Source organism: Pelophylax lessonae, assembly GCF_965119305.1.
Source record: "Pelophylax lessonae genome assembly, chromosome: 10".
Taxonomy (NCBI): Eukaryota; Metazoa; Chordata; class Amphibia; order Anura; family Ranidae; genus Pelophylax; species Pelophylax lessonae.
The window spans coordinates 157,590,228-157,609,786 of record NC_138777.1 but is presented as its reverse complement, the minus strand read 5'-3'; the positions used below and the strand labels follow the sequence as shown (position 1 = coordinate 157,609,786).

The 19,559-nt window shown below is 44.5% G+C and overlaps 1 protein-coding gene across 1 annotated transcript in view; it reads left to right on the top strand.

Moving 5' to 3' along the window:
* SART1 (spliceosome associated factor 1, recruiter of U4/U6.U5 tri-snRNP) overlaps nt 1–9,692 on the top strand; it is a gene marked incomplete at its 3' end in the record, with an annotated part of 162,008 nt that extends 152,316 nt beyond the window's left edge. Inside the window, exons 17-20 of the mRNA XM_082270180.1 lie at nt 746–836; nt 8,992–9,127; nt 9,214–9,303; nt 9,567–9,692. Coding sequence (XP_082126306.1) covers nt 746–836; nt 8,992–9,127; nt 9,214–9,303; nt 9,567–9,692 — 443 coding nt within the window. The remainder of the gene's footprint in view (nt 1–745; nt 837–8,991; nt 9,128–9,213; nt 9,304–9,566) is intronic.
* Between the last annotated feature and the right edge of the window lie 9,867 nt (nt 9,693–19,559).

Sequence of the window (19,559 nt, the reverse complement as noted above, 5' to 3'; positions counted from 1 at the left end):
CCTGTGTACAGATACTCCAGTCTCTTCTGTGGGACTCTGCAGCTCCTCCAGGGTTACCTTTATGTCTCTGTGCTGCCTCTCTGATTAATGCCCTCCTTGCCCGGTCCGTGAGTTTTGGTGGGCGGCCGTCTCTTGGCAGGTTTGCTGTTGTGCCATGTTGGTGCTCCTGGGGATCATCAAAGATTTGGATATTTTTTTATAACCTAACCCTGACTTGTACTTCTCAACAACATTGTCCCTTGTTTGGGGAGTTCCTTGGTCTTCATGGCAATGTTTGGTTATTGGTGCTTCTTGCTTGTGTTGCAGCCTCTGGGGCCTTTCATAAAAGATGTAATGACCGATCATGTGACACTTAGATTACACACAGGTGGACATCATTTCACAAATTATGTGACTTCTGAAGGTAATTGGTTGCACCAGAGCTTTTTATGGGCTTCATAACAAAGGGGGTGAATACATACGCACATAACAATTTTCTGTTTTTCTATTTCTAAAAAAGTTTTATGTATATATTTTTCTCATTTCACACTTCACCAACTTCGACTATTGTGTTCTGATCCATCACATAAAATTCAGATTATCAAAGCATTGAACTGAAGGCTATAATGTAACAAAATTGGTAAAAAGTCAAGGGGGTGAATACTTTTGCAAGGCACTGTATATTATATATTAAGTTTTTTTTGTTTTTTTTTTTTTTGCGATAACCAAGTACACTGAATTTAAAAACTTTGGTATTTTCTCACAGGTCTGCTGGAGACAACCGTACATAAAGTGGCACGTGTCAAAGCTACCAATAGATCCCTCCCATCAGCTGTATATTGTATAGAGGACAAAATGTAAGTAATATTGTGACCTAAAGGTCTTCTTGGTTAAGAATTACAGGCTTATTCAATATATGTAGAAACCAGAGGCTTCATTTTTGAATAAAGATTTCTGTAAGTGCTAGAGGTCAGTACATTCCAAAGAGGAATTCTCAACCAAATATACCTTTATTTACTTGTCAAGGTCTCGTGCATTCTTAACCACTTGACCCCCAAGGCCTTTTCTGGCACATTTGTCTAGCTTCTAAGATTGCTTTTAAGGCTCCATTCACACCCGAGCGTATTGTTTTCAGGCGTTTTTATGGGGGCGTTTTTTTTTTTTTTTTTTTTTGGCGTTTTTGGAGGCAGGCATTGACATCTAACAAAACGCTGGTAATCAGTCCAAAAAGAAGCTCCTGTACTTTTTTCAGCTACAGGCGTTTTGCTTCAGGGGACAAAATGCTCAGATGTGAACAGGGGCCATTGAAATGAATGGGATTTTGATTGTTGGGCATTTTGGATTTTCACAGATGAGCGTTGTGTGTACAGGGCCTAAATGAGATCCGACCGTCGGCTCTAAAAAAAAAAAAAAAAAAAAAAAAAAAAAAAAAAAAAATAATAATAATAATAAAGAAAAGTGCAGGCATCATCCCGGTATAACTAGCAAGTGGTTAAAGTGTAACTGAATTTATACAAATTTTGGTCCGATTGCCCCCCATGCTCTTCCCAAGCCTCTTTTACATGTTTACTTAATCAAAAAAATTTTTTTTAAAAAAAATTGTACCGCAAACCAGGTTGTGGCATTTTCTCAAACTTTAGCACCGCCAGCCTAGCATAATTTTTTTGAAACGTTAGGCCCGTGGGTTATGCATGGGAATCGTGACTCCAAATGATATAATTTGAAAGCTCAATTGCGTTACTGCACGAGGGATTTGTGTTTTTTCCCCATTCTATTCTGTAGATAGAGCTGTGTAAGGCCAAACCAGCCAGCTCCAAATTTTGGAAAGATGTTCTGAGGTCCTGTCTTCACGCAAGTCAGAGGAATGCTGCAACTTGGTTTGAGATCTGAGTTTATTAGGTGTACGTGTTAACGAGGGGTGAGGAAACCCTTCAGGCTTTGTTGGGGTCATTGATATGGGAGGCAAGCTCTACCACCCCTTTAGGACAGCATGGTCCTATTGACTTAAATGGACACGTTTTGACATGCTGAGTTAAAGCTGCCACACTAACCCAAGCATCTGCATGTTTCAAGCACAGATCAGCCATGTGTTTTTACTGCCCCTCTGACATGAACTAATATATAGTTTTTATATAGAAGATAGCCCAAAGTAAGCTTCATTACAGAAAACATGCATCTCCCTCATTAAAATTCTTCTACATTATCGGAATGTATCAGTGCAAAAAACCTCTGTGCCTCACTTGTAGTTTCGTCCAACATGGACAAAAAAAGTTTTCTGTCGAGGGTAAATTACCCCATTAAAGAATTTTACACTTGTTCTACGGAACATGTGGTTTACTGTCTATCCTGCCCCTGCGGCCTACATTATGTAGGCCGTACTATACGGCCGCTAAGACAACGCTTTGGAGAACATCGCCGAGCAATTAAGGCCGGTAAAGACAACCACAGTGTACCTTGACACTTCACAAAACACCATAATAAATCTAGTGCTGGCCTAAAAGTATGGGTCATAGAGTCCATTTCCCCCCACCTTTTCTGAAGCAGAGAGGTTCGTGCGTTTATGTCGCATAGAAACCTACTGTATTTATGCCTTTGATATTTTGTTACCTGGGAGAATAAATGAGGAATTTGAAATTAATACGCTATTTATTATAGAATATCTTTTTGGGTCTCTTTGAATATTTTGCGCTGGATGTCCATTTTTATATTTTCTTTTCTAATTTTTATTGTGATATTTGTTCCTTTTTTAACTATTTCTGAACAATGTCCTGAGGGTGCATACTCTTTGAACTGTCTTCATACACATTGTTTGTGTATGTGTATGCATGTGTTTTTTTTTTTTTCTTATACATTTTTAAAATATTTTTAACATGGTAATGTAGTATTCACATGTGCGATAATAGTGCAATGGTTACCAGCTTTCAGGGGTATGCACATGCTGGTATCAATTTCCTATCCATTTATCGTCTGCCTGAATGCACCTGTCCCATGTAAGATCGATTTCAGTTGCCTATATAAATGTGATGGACAATGGAGTGGTGTGGAGACCTATAGGGCCACTTGTGACTTGCTCGCAAGACACGTGGTCAACTATCATCCAGGGCTCGACAGGGAATTCCCAATTGGCCCATTATAGGCAGTGAGCCACCGCAACCAAGGAATACTAGAATAAACAGGAAAGGAGGAAACGGAGAGACTGTAACCTTGGAAAGGTTGCAAAAAGGGATGCTCACACCTGCTAAATGTCAAAAATGAGAAAGTTTTATTGATAAAATAGGCACAGTAATAACAATTTGGAGCACGCCCCAGAACCTGGGATCGTGACACACATTGGAGGATCAGATACAGCAAGACTACATGTAAGACAGCATTAAAAACAACACAATGACAAAACAAACACACGCTACTGGCCACACCACCCACTGGGGATAGTGATAAGGCACAGATCCAGTGATTGGCAGTATATGGCCCAATCGGACCCTGTAATACTACCAAAAAACCCTGAATCGTTGCCGGCATGCCACCGAGAACTGCTAATATGGAGATAAATCTGATGCACATGAAACCAACACTCTGAAAAGGCTGAAATATTAATCAGATATTAAAGTGTATTGATGTCACTGATTTTCTGCGGTTACCAACCAATACACATTAACAAAAAATCTTCTGTTTGAAAGTGAGGACAACCAGATTAATCAGCCACTAAATTGATAGAATTTTGCTTAGGAATGGAAATGGTATCCCAACAAGCATGTTGATGTATTAAAAATGAAAGCCTTCTTATCCTATTCCATAGCGGCAAAGAAAATTATGCGTCGGCTTAGAACCATCATGCGGACTTAGGCGAGTGAGGAGTCCCCTGTAGTGGGTGGGCAGCAGCGCGTGACATCAACGCGTTTCGCATGCGTGACGCACGCTTCTTCAGGACCTGCCCACTCACTACAGGGGACTCCTCACTCGCCTAAGTCCGCATGACAAGATCTCTCGCCTTCTTTACCCTTTCCTCCTCTCTGCATAATTTTCTTTGCCGCTATGGAATAGGATAAGAAGGCTTTCATTTTTAATACATCAACATCCTTGTTGGGATACCATTTCCATTCCTAAGCAAAATTCTATCAATTTAGTGGCTGATTAATCTGGTTGTCCTCACTTTCAAACAGAAGATTTTTTGTTAATGTGTATTGGTTGGTAACCGCAGAAAATCAGTGACATCATTTCACTTTAATATCTGATTAATATTTCAGCCTTTTCAGAGTGTCGGTTTCATGTGCATCAGCATCATCTCCATATTAGCAGTTCTCGGTGGCATGCCAGCACCGATTCAGGGTTTGTGGTAGTATTACAGGGTCCGATTGGGCCATATACTGCCAATCGCTGGATCTGTGCCTTATCACTATCCCCAGTGGGTGGTGTGGCCAGTAGCGTGTGTTTTGTCATTGTGGTGTTTTTAATGCTGTCTTACATGTAGTCTTGCTGTATCTGATCCTCCAATGTGTGTCACGATCCCAGGTTCTGGGGCGTGCTCCAAATTGTTATAACTGTGCCTATTTTATCAATAAAATGTTCTCATTTTTTACTTTTAGCAGGTGTGAGCATCCCTTTTTGCAACCTTTCCAAGGTTACAGTCTCTGTTTCCTCCTTTCCTGTTTAGCCTATATAAATGTCCTTTTACCTCCAGCGGGTGGAGGTCTCACGAAGGAGCTGAGCTCTGAAACATGTAACCGCCCACCACCCACTCTATTGGACACCTGCCTCCACACCCTGCCTTCAGGAAATCTCATGCCAACTAAGCTGAGACACAGACGAAAGGACGCATCTACAGGAAGCGGATCACCGGATGTCCTCATTGCAACCACTCAGCACAGCGGATAGGAAGACTCCAGACAGATCTTTGCTATGCCCATGTCACATTTACCAAATGTGAGTGCTTTTACACTTTTAACCTAATAAATACTCGGAGCCTACTGCACTTAGTGGCGCCTTGTCTTTTTATCTTCGGCAGGGTATCTGTGACTGCGGTGATTCTTCGCTGTATAATATGGTTAAAGTACTGGTCGGCCGACCAAGCTTCTAAAAAGGTGCTGACTGATCTACCTTTTTGTAGGTGACCGTTTGTTCGGTGCCTCTATGGAAGAGATCATTAAGGGCCTTACAGGAGGTAAGGGTACATTACTTCCGCAGGTTGCTAAGGGCAAGGAACCTTGTCTTAAACGTGGTCCTTTTCTTCTCGACTCTTTCGTCCATCTGGATCGCAGGAAAAGGGTTCGAGATCCATCTGTAACTTTGCGGGAGGCTCCAAGAGACCCTGGAATGATGAGTCAAAAGCGGGCACTTCTGGTTCCCCAGACAAGCCTTCCCCAGCCTAAAGGGGCACCCTCATCCTCATCTGGGGTGGGGGACGTCTTCTCTTTTTTTCTGGATCCGTGGACCTTGCTCATTCAGGACAGATGGGTACACGAGTTGATTTGGTTCGGTTACAAGATCGAGTTTTGGTCCTTGCCTCCGGCAAGGTTCTTTCCTTCCAACTTGCGCCCGTCTCACAATTGGCTAGAGGGCCTCTACGGAGCAGTGCTGGTCCTGTTTGCACAAGGAGATATTGTGCCGGTTCCAGAGTCAGAATGGTTTCACGGTTTTATTCAAACCGGTTTACAGTTCCCAGGAAGGCAAGGTTTGTCCGATCTTGGATTTTAAGGCTCTGAACCACTTTGTGCGGGGTTCAGACATTTCAGATGGAGTCCATCTGCACGGTAGTAGCTTTCCTTCATCAAGGAGATCTTATGGGTTCTATCTATCTCAAGGACGCTTACCTCCATATTCCAATATATGTCAGGCATCAGCGCTTTCTTCGTTTTGCCGTGGGCGAGGAGCACTATCAATTTGTGGTGTTACCTTTTGGTCTCGCCTCAGCTCCTCGGGTGTTCACAAAGGTTTTGGCCTCAGTTCTGGCTTGCTACGGCAGGAAGGGATCGCAGTACTGGTTTACCTGGACGATCTGCTTCTGCGTGCAGAGTCTTCCTCGGCTCTAGAAGCTGACTTGGACATTACTGTGCGAACTCTAAAGGATTTTGGATGGACACTAAATTTTCAGAAATCAGTGTTGACTCCGTCCACCAAGCTGGACTACTTGTCTGACGCTGGACTTGGCATCGGCCCAGGTGTTTCTTTCTCAGGCGAAACTTCTGAAGCTACAGGATGCGGCTCGGCTCATGATGTCCAACCGTCAGTTGTCGCTCAGAACTTGCATGCAGGTGCTGGGCCTGATGGTTTCCACCTTCGAGGCGTTTGTTCAGTTCCATACCAGACCTCTGCAAAGGGAGATTCTGTCCAAATGGAACAAGGATCCACTGTCACTGGACAATCTGATCCTGTTGAGTCGGGGTTCAAGGAAGTCTCTGTTGTGATGGCTCCTCTCCCCGGAGCTTCGTTTGGGGAAAATACTTTCTTTCCCTGTATTGGACTGTAATACCCACGGATGCCAGTCTGTCCGGGTGGGGTCGTGTCTTGGGGAATGTTCTTTAGCCCAAGATGTTTGGACTCGAGAGGAGTCCAGTTTGCCTGCCGCTCAGCATCCTGGAGATTCGGGCGATCAAGCTTTATCCGTTTAGATGAACGGATTGTCTGCAGTGACGCCCTGTGGATACAACCGGCTGTGGCATATGTCAATCATCAAGGGGGCACAAAGGGTGCCTTGGTGGCCCAGGAAGTGGCCGGTGGGCAGAACTATATATGTTCCGGCCCTCTCTGCTGAGCACATTCCAGGGGTAGGGAATTGGCAAGCGGGCTATCTCAGTCGGCAGACGTTGGATCCGGAAGAATGGTCTCTTCACCCTGAGGTGTTTCAACTGTGCCTTCGCTGGGGGTTCCCCGATGTGGGCCTCTCGTCTCCACAGGAAGGTGCTGAGGTTCGTGTCAAGGTCTCAGGATCCTCTGGCCAATGCCGCAGATGCCCTGGTGGTGGACCCTTGGGGTCAGTATCATCTGAATTACGCCTTTCCTCCAATACAACTTATGTCGAGACTGCTACGCGGAATCGAGGTAGAAGGGATTCCAGTCGTTCTGGTGGCTCAAGACTGGCAAGGCCAGTCTTGGTACACAGGCTGGTAGCAAATGTCCCTTGGAAAGTTCCTCTCATCTGTTTTAGGGACCAATCCTCCATTCTGCTTTACAGTCGCTGGTTTGAACGGCTTGGCTATTGAAAGTCAGGTGCTGAAGGACAGGGGGCTATCGGAGTCCGTGATTCCTACGCTGTTAAAAAGCTAGGAAACCTACATCCCAGAAGGTTTATCATAGAGTTTGGAAGGCGTGCATTACTTGGTGTGAGTCTCGGGGGGGGGGGGGTGTCTCAGTGTTTTCGGTGTTTTACTTGAATGAAGATATTGTGTTACCGTCCTTATGTCCTAAATAAAAAACATCCTAAGGAAATTGCTTTACATTCCTTGGATGTGGTCCGAACGATTCGGGTGTACCTGGCGGGGAATGAGCCGATTCGGAAATACGATTCTTTGTTTGTTCTTACGGATGGACCTCGTAAGGGGCAGGTCGTTTCTGCTGCAACCATTTCCAAGTGGATCAGGCAGACGGTGGTGCAGGCCTATCCTATTAAGGGTCAGAGTCCTCCTTACCCTGTTAAGGCGCATTCTACAAGGACGCTCAGTGCCTCCTGGGTCTTCCATCCTCAGTCGTCAGTGGTTCAGGTGTGCAAGCCGGATATGTGGTCGTCTGTACACACATTCACAAAATTTTATATAGTGGATGTAATTGCATCTTTGGATGCGATGTTTGGCCGCAAAGTTTTGCAAGCTGCGGTTGCAGAGGCTTCCGCTTCATGAGGGTGTCATTTTTTCCTGGTGGTGAGCTCCAGTTGTTCCTGATTGAGCTCTTGTTTTTACCTGGCTGGCTATGTTTAGCCTTGTTGGGAATTCTACGTATTGCTGTGTTTTTCCCACCCCTCATGTTGACACTGCTTTGGGACATCCCAATGGTCTTGAAGACATGGAGCTGTGTCTGTCAGTGGTGAAAGAGAGAACTGGATTTTTCTTACCAGAAAATCCTTTCCCTGAGGTTCACTGATGGACACAGCACCTGTCCCTCTGTTTGGTTGAGATGTGTTCTTCTGACACTGCTTGTTACAACCTGAAGTCCTATAACAGGAATTGATGGTATACCCTCTGGGACTGCCTCAGGGGTGTAACCAAAAAGGTTTCCGCCTAGTCCTACTCCTAAAGAGAGAGCCCAATGGTCTAGATGACATGGAGCTGTGTCCGTCAGTGAACCTCAGAGAAAAGGATTTTACGGTAAGATAAAAATCCAGTTTTCTTGCTTTAAAGAGATCTAACCACAAATGAGTTTCGAGGACCGGTTTTAAAAGAAACTTGTGCTAAGAAATTCATGAACTGCCTTCGAACATCCCGAACATTCTGAAATGCTCTGCTCTTGCTACTTTCTGAATCCCTGTCCCAGGATAAATGTGGTTAGGGAGATTCTTGTTACTGGCCTACCTGAAACAGACCATAGGAAATGCAGGAAAACTATTTCAAGTCACCAGAACTGATATCTCCACTGGGAGCTTTCTGTTGATCTGTGTTCTGGTGGAAGCTGACTTCAAGGACAGAAAATATCATTTGTAAAAAGAGGAAATACTCGCCAGCAGGAATACCGATGGCATTGATAACCTAAGCCGTTCTAATCTTCCTAACTCTACCTAAAACTAAGCCTTGGTTTTAGCTCAACTTTGATAGTTTAAAAAAATGACTTATGAAGCTTGTGTAAATACAGTATAAAAAGATTAGGTAAATGTACAGTTTCCCCTTTTTTTATTGGGTCAGAAGGGCATTGCACTACATAGGTAGCAAGGTGTGTAGTCACTTTTTGCTGTTTTGGCGGTTAATCAACTTTCCTGCTAGGGGCTAACATAGGAAAGAACATTCAGCATCTAGAATAGAAGTTATTAATGAAGTTGACCGTTAAATATTAGATATTTCTAAATCTAATGTGCAATCACATGTTAAATAGGGCAATAGATGACAAATATAGCCGGAGAGAAGAGTACAGAGGATTTACACAAGAATTCAAAGAAAAGGAAAGCTACAGGCCAGATGTGAAGATTGAGTACGTGGATGAGACTGGAAGGAAGCTTTGTCCAAAGGAGGTAAGCTTCTCCCTCACCTTACCACTTGTCTTTTAAACACACATTTTACAATTTCTGTACTCCTTCTTTTTTTTTTTTTGTCACAGGCTTTTAGACAGCTTTCTCATCGGTTCCATGGCAAAGGCTCAGGCAAAATGAAGACCGAGAAACGCATGAAAAAATTGGACGAGGAAGCAGTAAGTCTTGGTGCAGTAATAATAAAAAAATAATGTTGAAGTGCAATATTTTCTAAACCCAAATTATTTGCTTCAGGTGCTTTAATGTGGAAGAACTATAGATCACTATAATTTGTAGTGTTTTTGAAATCGAAGGTTTGTTCATACCAGTGACCCATAAAGCTTCTTCCACTAAATTTAACTAAGAAATAAATGCACATGCAGAACTGACATGTTTGTGCAGAGTCTAAATGTGAGGTTTAATTTTTTTTTTTTCTTACCAGCTTTTAAAGAAAATGAGCTCCAGTGATACTCCTCTTGGTACAGTGGCACTCCTCCAGGAAAAGCAGAAGGCTCAGAAGACCCCTTACATTGTCCTTAGTGGGAGTGGGAAGAGTATGACCGCGTAAGTAACAAAAATGTCTAAATGTAAACATAACCTTGTTTATACCCAGCACATTTGTTGCTTATATAAATACTCTGATCTATGACGGGAATATCTAATCCATACATACAATATTTATTAACTCTGAAATGTAGGTCCTCTTATCACAATAGCCCCTTCCGGTGGGGCCCTACATTCTCTTGGTGGTTCCCAGTACTCTTCTGCTTGCTCATCTGCTACATAAGCACAACATTCAGATATTATTCAACTTGCATTATTTTTTTTTAATCGTCTACATTTTGAAAGGGTTAGTTCTTCGATTGTGGATATTTGAGTTCATAATAGATGCTGAAGATTTAAAGCAGACCGAGGGTCAAGTATAATTTTTACAAATAAAGAGGAATTTCACCCAAAAGAGCAAGTTGCGCTTGTTTTGCATCCTCCCCCTCTCCACTGCCACGTTTTGCACTTTCTGGGAGGGGGACCAGGTACTTGGCTTTGACAGGTAACTGATCCCACTTCTGGTCAGATCACCACGTCGATCTGTGCGGAAGTTCTTCCCCTTGCAGCCATCTGGGACACATCACAGGTCCCAGAACACTGTGGGACCACTCACTAAGCGCCGTGCTGCTCGTTCGTGCGCAGTAGGAAAACTGCTGTGAAGCCAGAAGGCTTCACTCTCGGTTTCCCTTACTTAAGATGCTGGCGCCTGCACCTGAAGTCTATTGAATAATCCGCTTGAGTGAGGACATTGCTGGATCCCTGGACAGGTAAGTGTCCTTATATTAAAAGTCAGCAGCTACAGTATTTGTACCTGCTTGCTTTTATTTATTTTTTTAGGGGAGAATGGAGCTCCTCTTGAAGTACACGTTTGTCAATCTAAAGTGTAACACTTTTTTTAGGTGATTTTTACCACTTGAAGAGATTGTCGTATTTCCCTTGGCCTTGTCTTCAGAAATTATTGAAATTCTGGAAATTCACACTGTTGACATGAAAACGGGGATTAAAAAAGGCCTAGATTTAACTAAATATATAAATAAATATTTATTACCAACATCTATTTGATCACGACTAAACATGCAATTACCTACCACAAAAATAGGTTGGAAGTAATGGGCGCTGACACAAAAAAAAAATAATAATCATGGAATCCTTGCATTAGAACAGCCAAAATGTTAAAAACAAAGTAGTCAGAAATCTTCAACAATACTAATTCATTTGTATTGTGCCAACTCAAAACAATCAAGATTCTTGCATTTATGCTCGAACCAGGTATCCTATTATATAGGATTTATATGGCGCCAATAGTTTGTGTAACGCTTTACAACATGAGGGCATTTGGAATACAATTCAATACAGGAATAATCCGAGGGCCCTGCTCAAGAGAGTTTATAATCTGAAAGTGATACAAAATATAACTGGGGGATGAGGTGATGGGGAAAATAAAAGCAGTAAGATGGGGCTGGATAGGCTTCTCTCAAGAGAAGGATTTTTAGGGATCACTTAAAAGCGGGCAGAGTAGGAGATAGTCGGACAGCTTGAGGTAGGGAGTTCCAGAGGATAGGAGAGGCTCTGGAGAAGTCCTGGAGGTGACAAGGAAGTTCGAGAGCAGAAGGTCTTGCAAGGAATGAAGAGAACGATTTGGTTGGTATTTAGAGACTAGGTGACTATTAAAGCTGGGGGGCAAGTTGTGGATGGCTTTGTAAGTGTTTAGTCTTGTGAATTTTATTTGTTCGGTTAGTGAAACCCAACGAAGGGTTTGGCAGACAGGGGTAGCAGACACCCCACGGCTGGTAAGGTGGATGAGGCTGGCAGCAGCATTCATGATGGACTGAAGTGGGGGATAGCCCATGTGAAGGTAATCCAGTGAGGAGAGAAGTTGCTGTAGTCGAGACACAAGTAAACCACGGAGTGAATTGGAAGCTTTGTGGTGTCATTGGTGCATATTTTGGAGATGTTGAGGTGGTAAGATCTTGCCAGAATTCAAGGGAAGAGGAACGTAAGGGAGGAACTATTAGAAGCTCTGTTTTTGGATAAAGTTTAAGGAAGTGGTGTGACTTCCAGAATAGTTTGCCAGTAGTAATGATGCGTGAGGAAACTGATGGAGTGAGCTGAGGGGAAGAAAGATCGATTTGGATGTCAGCATAGCAATGGTATTGGAGGCCATGAGAGCTGACCCAGGGAGGAGGTGTAGATCGTGCCTATGAGATGTCCAAGAACATAACCTTGAGGGACCCTGATGGAAAAAAAGAGGTAGACTTGTGGGATAGGTAGGATGAGAACCAAAGTAGAGTACAGTCATGGAGACCAAAGGAGTGGAGTTTTTTGAGGAGCAGGGGGTGGTCCACTATCAACATTAGCTGAGAGATTCAAAAGTAGGAGTACAGAATAGTGACCATTGGTATGTTTTAGCCATTAGTAAATCGTGTTTGAGTTTTAGGACGAAATCCAGACTGAAGGGATGAAGGTTATTCTCGGTGAGGTGGCAGCTCAGTCAGTTTTAGCACCGTTCACACCGGTGCGACTTGCTATGTGATTGTTGGCAATGGAATCAGTGAGACTCAGATTTTAAAAAAAGTTCCTGCTCTTTTTCTGGTGCGACTTGCATAGACATCTGTGCATTGTCGCACAGATGTCAGGCAAGTCGCACCTTAAATCGCACTGACCTCAAGTGAAGTAGCATGATTCAAAGTCCCATTCAGTGTGAACCAGGGCATAAGCTAGGCATTCAAGGAGTTTGGAGGTAAAGGGTAGAAAGGAGACGAATTTTGTAGATTGTTTACATTAGAGGGATCCAACAAGGGCTTTTTAAGTATGGGGATGACTAGTGCGTGTGTTAGAGTTGGGGAAGATGCCAGAAGAGGGGGAGGGATTGAAGATGTGAGTTAGAGAGTGTAGGATAGAGCCAGAGGGTGACTAGTATTTGCAAGGGAACGGGGGCAGGAGGTTAGGTGGCTATTAATTAATTTATTTTTTTAACTATAGTAGCAGGAAGGGAAGTATTGAGTGTACCTGTGGAGTGAGGGAGATATCTGTACAACAGGGATCTCATGAATTCTATCAATCTTCTTTTTGAAGTGGTTGGCAATCTCCTAGGCAGTAAGTGAGTTAGTGGGTGGAGGCAGTGGAGAACCAGGTAGAGTTAAAGGTAGAGAAGAGATGACAGGGTGTTAGAAATTCACTATTCAAATGGTGCCATATGTATGTAGATCTTAAACTGAAATATTTGTATACTTTGAAAATCACAGAAAGTGGAACATTCTGTTGCATAAGACAGGACAGTTATCTAAGTGGACTAAATGGCATGCATTGTTTTCAACACAAAGGGGTTGATTTACTAAAACTGGAGAGTGCAAAACCTGGTTAGCACTGCATAGAAACTAATTAGCGTCCCAGGTTTTTTTTGTCAAAGCTTAATTGATCAAGCTGAAGTTTTATAAGCTGGCTACAATGCGCAGCTGCACCAGATTTTGCACACTCTAGTTTTAGTAAATCAATTCAAAATATTAGAACACATCAGTGCTTTTTAAGTTTTTTTTTTTTTTTCTGGAGCAAAGCTTGTTGCACTACAAACTTTTCCTGGGATGTTATTCACTACTGACCTGCCCTTTTGAGAGGGCTGCTTAATTGCAGGGAAAGGCCTTAAGACCCGTACACACGAGTTGAAATTTGGCCAGGAATTTTCGTCCGACCGATCTGCCGATTTTCGGCTTAGTAGTATGGTGCTGTCGACAACCGAATCCGACTTTTCGGCCGAAAAAATTCTGGTGTGCAGGCTATAAAATTTTTGTCCACCGTCAAAACACATCCGATTTTCGTGCAGTCAGTACAGATTTCGACAGGGAAAAATCTTATGAGCAAGACTGGGCATGCTCAGAGATGAAAGAACACAAAGAAAGCAATCCAACACATGACATCACTTCTGAAGTAGAATTCTGTCGTGCGGGAAAATTTGTGTGCAGTCTAGAGCACATTCCAACCAACAAACACCACTCTGGACAAAAGACGGACGACTGGTCGGCGGAAATTCGTTGCGTGTGTACGAGGCTTAAGGCCCCTTTCACACACTCCGTCCGTCGGACGGACTCTGTTTTTCTCAGCGGGGGATTGATCCGCCGATCCCCCGCTGAGCAGGAGGATGACAGCTGTGTCTCCGAGCTGTGTGCGGAGACACAGCTGTCAGTTCCCTATGCATCTCTATGGGGGAATCGATGCATCTCTATGGGGGAATCGAATGGGAACGGGCCATCGGTCCGTTCCTATCCGATCCGCTGGACAGATGGAAAATGGGGTTTCCATTCGTCCAGATTGGACGGATCGGATGTCAGCGGACATGTCTCCACTGACATCCGATGCCCCATAGGGATGCATGTGGGGACCGTTCAGATCCGCCAAAAAAACGGACAGGCGGATCTGAACGGTCCGCCTGTGTGAATGGGTCCTTAAAGTGATACTAAAGTCTTGTGTTTTTCTTTCTTAAAAAAAAAAAACAAACATGTTAAACTTACCTGCTCGGTGTAGTGGTTTTTCACAGGGCAGCCCAGTTCCCCCTTTTCTCGGGTCCCTTGTCAGCGCTCCTGGCCCCTCCCTCCTGTCGAGTGCCTCCACAGCAAGCAACTTGCTATGGGGGCACCCGAGCTGAGCCACAGCTCCGTGTCCATTCAGACATGGAGCCGCACTTCGGCCTGCCCCCGCTTTTCCTTATTGGCTAACTCTTTGACAGCAATAGTAGCCCATGGCGCTGCTGCTGTGTCTCAGCCAATCAGGAGGGAGAGTCCCGGATGGCGAAGCATTCATGTACATCGCTGGATAGAGATGGGGCTCAGGTAAGTATGAGGGGTGTTGCTGCATACTGAAGGTTTTTTTATCTTAATGCAAAAAATGCATTCGGATAAAAAAAAAACCTTCTGCTTTTACAACCACTTTAGGGTATTTGTAGTTCTAACTAACATGCCCATAGCTTTGCATGCCAGTTCCCTTGGAGGCAATGAGGAGGTGGTAATATGCCACTCTAGAACTATTTAGCTTAGCGGATATTTTCCATTTGGCTGCTACCTTTTCCTTTGCTGCAATGCTACACTTTAATAATTGACTGATGCTTAGCTTTGCCTGTTTACCAACAGTGCTTCTGGCCAAGTGTTAACCTGCTCATTTGATGTGTACCTCCTAAAGTCTACTCTTTTGCAACCACAGATCAAAGTTGTACTTTGTATTCCTACAAGCACCTTTATGCTCTAAACCGGTTAGAACATATTTTGCTTTAGATGAAGACTTACAGGCATACCAGTGTGTTGGCATGCAATTTTTTTTCCAACGCAACATTTTTTATCCACTTGGATAATTGCTGTCTTATGCAACAAGTTTCCATTCTCTTGTTTTATCCCTGGTTATTATAGAACTGGGTGAAAAAGCAGATGTATGCGATATATAATAGATTTTTAGTATTCTCTATATTTTGTGTTTTTCACAAAGCTTTAACCAGGACATAATTTTTTTAATATATACAATATGTATGTTTTGGAACATGTCAGGAATTCATCTTTAAATTGCTTATTCGTTTCGGTGAGATTTCATGCTGAAATGTGTAAAGGGGGGCTTCATTCTCCTGCTGTTTTTTTTTTTGTTTGTTTTTTTTTCCTTTTATGCTGCTTTCCCTGCACTCACTGGAGGTGCAAACTTCAGTGCTAGATTGCCAATTCAGCATATGCTCCTTGGCAACAGGTTCATTACTGTGTAAATGCTTTTTTATGCATTTTTCAGTGAATCAAGGAGCCAACACTTAGGATATAGTGTAGGATATAATATAGTTTATTAGTTTAGTTCTAGCCATTGCATGATTTGGAAGGAATGACAGAGCTCCCTGGTTTTCATTTGAAGTGATTTGTAAAGCGCTATTTTTTTTATTGCCACCTCCTTATCTGTGGTCCCTTGCTGGCGATCTTGGCACCTCCTTGTCTGCATTTGCTCCCATAGCAAGCCGCTTGCTATTGGGGCAGAAGTGCAGGCTGGATCCTAAGCCTTCATGCATGTATAGACACACACAAAATAAAGGCAAAAACATTTTTTTGCCTTTTTTATTTTGCCTTTAGAACCACTTTAATGTCAAAGTTCCCAGTTGTATTTATTTAATATCTGAGCATTTTTGTTGCTTTTTTAAAATCTGTTAGGTGGTACTTGCCTGGTGAAGTAAAAGTCCTACTTTGGTCAATTTGCTTAGGTTTCTTTTTCTATCTTAATCGTACATTACCATGGGTTATATGTGGGAGACCTTCTGAACACTGGCAAATAACTTTGCTTGGGCTTTCTCTAGTTCACTTTCATATAGGGATGCACTGAAATGAAAATTTTGGGCCGAAACCGAAAATGCAGGATGCCCTTGGCCGAAAACCGAAACCGAAAATGACTTTTTCCCCCACAATTTTAAAATGGATAGAACAGGGGCATACACCAAAAACAGGTAGTGACGTACACCTGTCGCTGCCACCCTGTCACAGTATATGTACTGTGATGGGTTGGCAAGAGGTTAATTTAATTACCAATGGTATTTGTATTATGAAGCATGAGGGGTTAATGTATTGTCACTGCTGGTCACTCATCTATTAGTGACCGACCAGTGGCAGGTAATTAACCCCTTTGTGCTGCATTAGTGCAACCAGTATCAGTGCAACCAGTGTTAATTAACACGGATACTGGTTGCACTAATGCAACACAAAGGGGTTAATTACCTGCCACTGGTCGGTCACTAATAGATGAGTGACCAGCAGTGACAATACATTAACCCCTCATGCTTCATAATACAAATACCATTGGTAAGCTGCCTCAGCTCCCCCCCCCCCCCCCACTGCCTCAGCGTCCCCCTCCTCGGGTGTCCTTCATTCAAAAGTCCCGCCTCTGGCCGGCTGCACCGCCTCTCAATGACGTCCCTACTACGATCTGTGCATTATGAATGGACATACCAGGTGGGGGGGCGGGGCGAGCGGCCGCTATAGAGAGAACTAATGTGATCCATCCCTGTCAGCTCAGCACGACTATGTGTGAATGAGAACAGAACTGACCTGACGGCGGGGGGGGGGGGGGGGGGGCGGGCGGAGCGGTCGCTATTAGCTGTAACTATGTGAGAGCTTCACTTCCCTGACAGGCATGTATCTCCGCTGACAAGGAAGTGAAGCTCTCACATAGTTACAGCTAATAGCGGCCGCTCCGCCCGCCCCCCCGCCCGGTGTCAGGTCAGTTCTGTTTTCATTCACACATAGTCGTGCTGAGCTGACAGGGATGGATCACATGAGTTCTCTCTATAGCGGCCGCTCGCCCCGCCCCCCCGCCTGGTATGTCCATTCATAATGCACAGATCGTAGTAGGGACGTCATTGAGAGGCGGACGGCCGGCCAGAGGCGGGACTTTTAAAACCTGCCCTGCGCTGCGCCCTCCTCCTTCCCCACGGCGGCCATATTTATTTTCGGCAATGTTAACCCATTATCGGCCGATTAATTTTGGTGGCCGAAATTTCGGTGCATCCCTACTATAACCCCACCCAATCTATTGAACTCCAGTTTTTTGCTAGTGTCGTTAGGTAATGTACCTCTTCTCCCTTTTTGGAAAAGATTTTTTTCTTTTTATAATAAGAATTTCTCTAGCGCTCATTGACAGACGTAGTCCTCGGTGATACACCACCTTCGGGTTATGTTGCCTCCACAATAGCAGGACTAGACAGGAAATTAAAAAGCTCTGGCCACACCCTAGGGGCAGTCCCAGAGGGTATATCCTCTCTCTCTCTGCCTCAGCAAATCAATTATTTTCTGTCTAGTTAGGAGTAAGGACCTAGATACCTTGCTGGGATCTTAGGTCCTGGCAAGATTTTTTTCTTAAAGGATTTTTTAGACAGCTTTTTTTCTCCAGTGTTCCTGTGAGATCTTCAAGCAAGAAAGCTGAACTGGGCGACGGGCTGGATGTTGAGATCCGGTGGTCACCCCAGTTCAGCCTACGAGCGCGTGCAGGCCATAGCTCCGCGCTGGGTCGGCCGCGACAAAGTCCCATTAAAGGACTGACCCCGCGAGTTAAACGTCTCGCTGAAACGCCAAAGACCATGAGTCACGGCGTCCATATCGGTCGACAGCCCTCCCGCCCCGGTGGAGAGGGGTACTGTCAGGAGTTGGTGCCCGCCTGGTTCCGGTATGGTGAGTAGTATGTTCCCCCTTTTCCCCTGACGGGTCTTGTGGTGAACGCGGGCCCCTCTCTGTATGGTAAGATAGAGTCCCTCTCTATCCTATAAATGACACAGATCCTCCTACTTTGAGTGTGATTTTATGTGCAAAAAGCCAGGAGGCTTGGTTCGGGAGCTAACAATCTAATTGTATACATGTTAAAAAGATTATAATCTGTGGCATTCTGGGAATCTTACGGTGATAAGAATAAGCTACCTACCAGTCAGAAGCCACGGACATGTAGACTGCCTTCCTAATCAGATCTCCAGCTATTAGCAGGCCTCCCGAATGGCCATGCGGTCCGCCAGGGCCGGTACCGCCAACCACGCCAAATCCCCATGCAGAGAGAGTGTTGTGTGCCGTGCAGCACACCGCTATTCAGTACAGGCCGCCGCCATTTTTTTTGCTGGATTGCACGAGCCGCCATTTTGGCGTAGCCTCGTGTCTCCAGCATGGGGGCGGCCATGTTTGAGGTGATCCAAACACCTCGTGGAGCTAGGGGAGGCGCCGGAAGGCGTGCAGAGGGGCGGAGCCGCCTCCTTTCTTCCTGGGCAGCCAGCCAAAAGACTTCCTGTTTGTCAAGACAGCGCTGTAACCTGTTGCAGTTAAACTCTGAGCATCAAGTGGTGAGCCTGGGGGTCTATCTCTCTCTCGATCGATAGGGATCCCTAGCAGGTAACACTAAGGGGCTTTTTGTGGCGCTGGGGGTCTGAAAAAAAAAAAAAAAAAAAAAGTTTTTTTATTTTTGTATTATATTATCCAGGAAGTGACTGGAATTATCATGGACCCTGCCACACATATTCCCCCACCTGTTTCCCTCGAGGGGGCCACGGGACCCGCTGGTGCAGAGTGTAGAGTCATTTACAGCAATTTTGGAGTCTATGGTGGCTCGGGTGGAGGCGGCCTGTCAGGGACGGGGGTCAAGGAAGCGACCCCCGCCTACCCCTATACTATCTGACACCTCTGACTCTGATTCAGAGATGGTCACTGCAGTTGCAGGTTCCTCTGCAAAGGCTGTTATCCCAGGTAAAGCCCCCTCAGACAGTGAGGAGGACGCTTCTTCTCCTGCTATAATTCAGGAAGAAGCATTGGTGGACGCACTAGTTGTGGCAGTGCAGGAAACCTTAAAACTTGAGGCTTTACCGGCAGAGGCAACTGAAACAGAGATTCCTTTTGGTACTAATAAGCCCATCAAAACGGTGAAGGTTTTTCCTGTACCCAAATGTTTCGGTAATCAGATTAAAGGAGAATGGGAGCATTCTAAACGTACCTTTACTATTTCCAAGCGTATTGCTAGACGCTATCCGTTTGAGGAATCCATCATTAAGAAATGGACGGTACCACCAGTGGTGGATCCACCTATTTCCAGGCTGAATAAAGCCACGGTTATCCCAGTGGAGGACACTTCGTCCTTTAAGGATCCGGTGGATCGAAAGATGGAAGCAGAGTCCCGCACCATCTTCTCTCTGATAGGGTCAGCATTTAGACCAGTAATTGTTATTGGTCTAGTTTCCCAGACACTTACGGAATGGGCGAAAATGGTACGCCAAGACCTTAGGGGAAAAGATATTCCCCAGGAGACATCTGATTTGATGGAACAGATTATACAAGGGCTACAGTTTATCTGTGACGCAGCCTTGGACAGCGGTGATCCTCAGACGTGTGCTGTGGTTAAAATGCTGGTCAGCTGA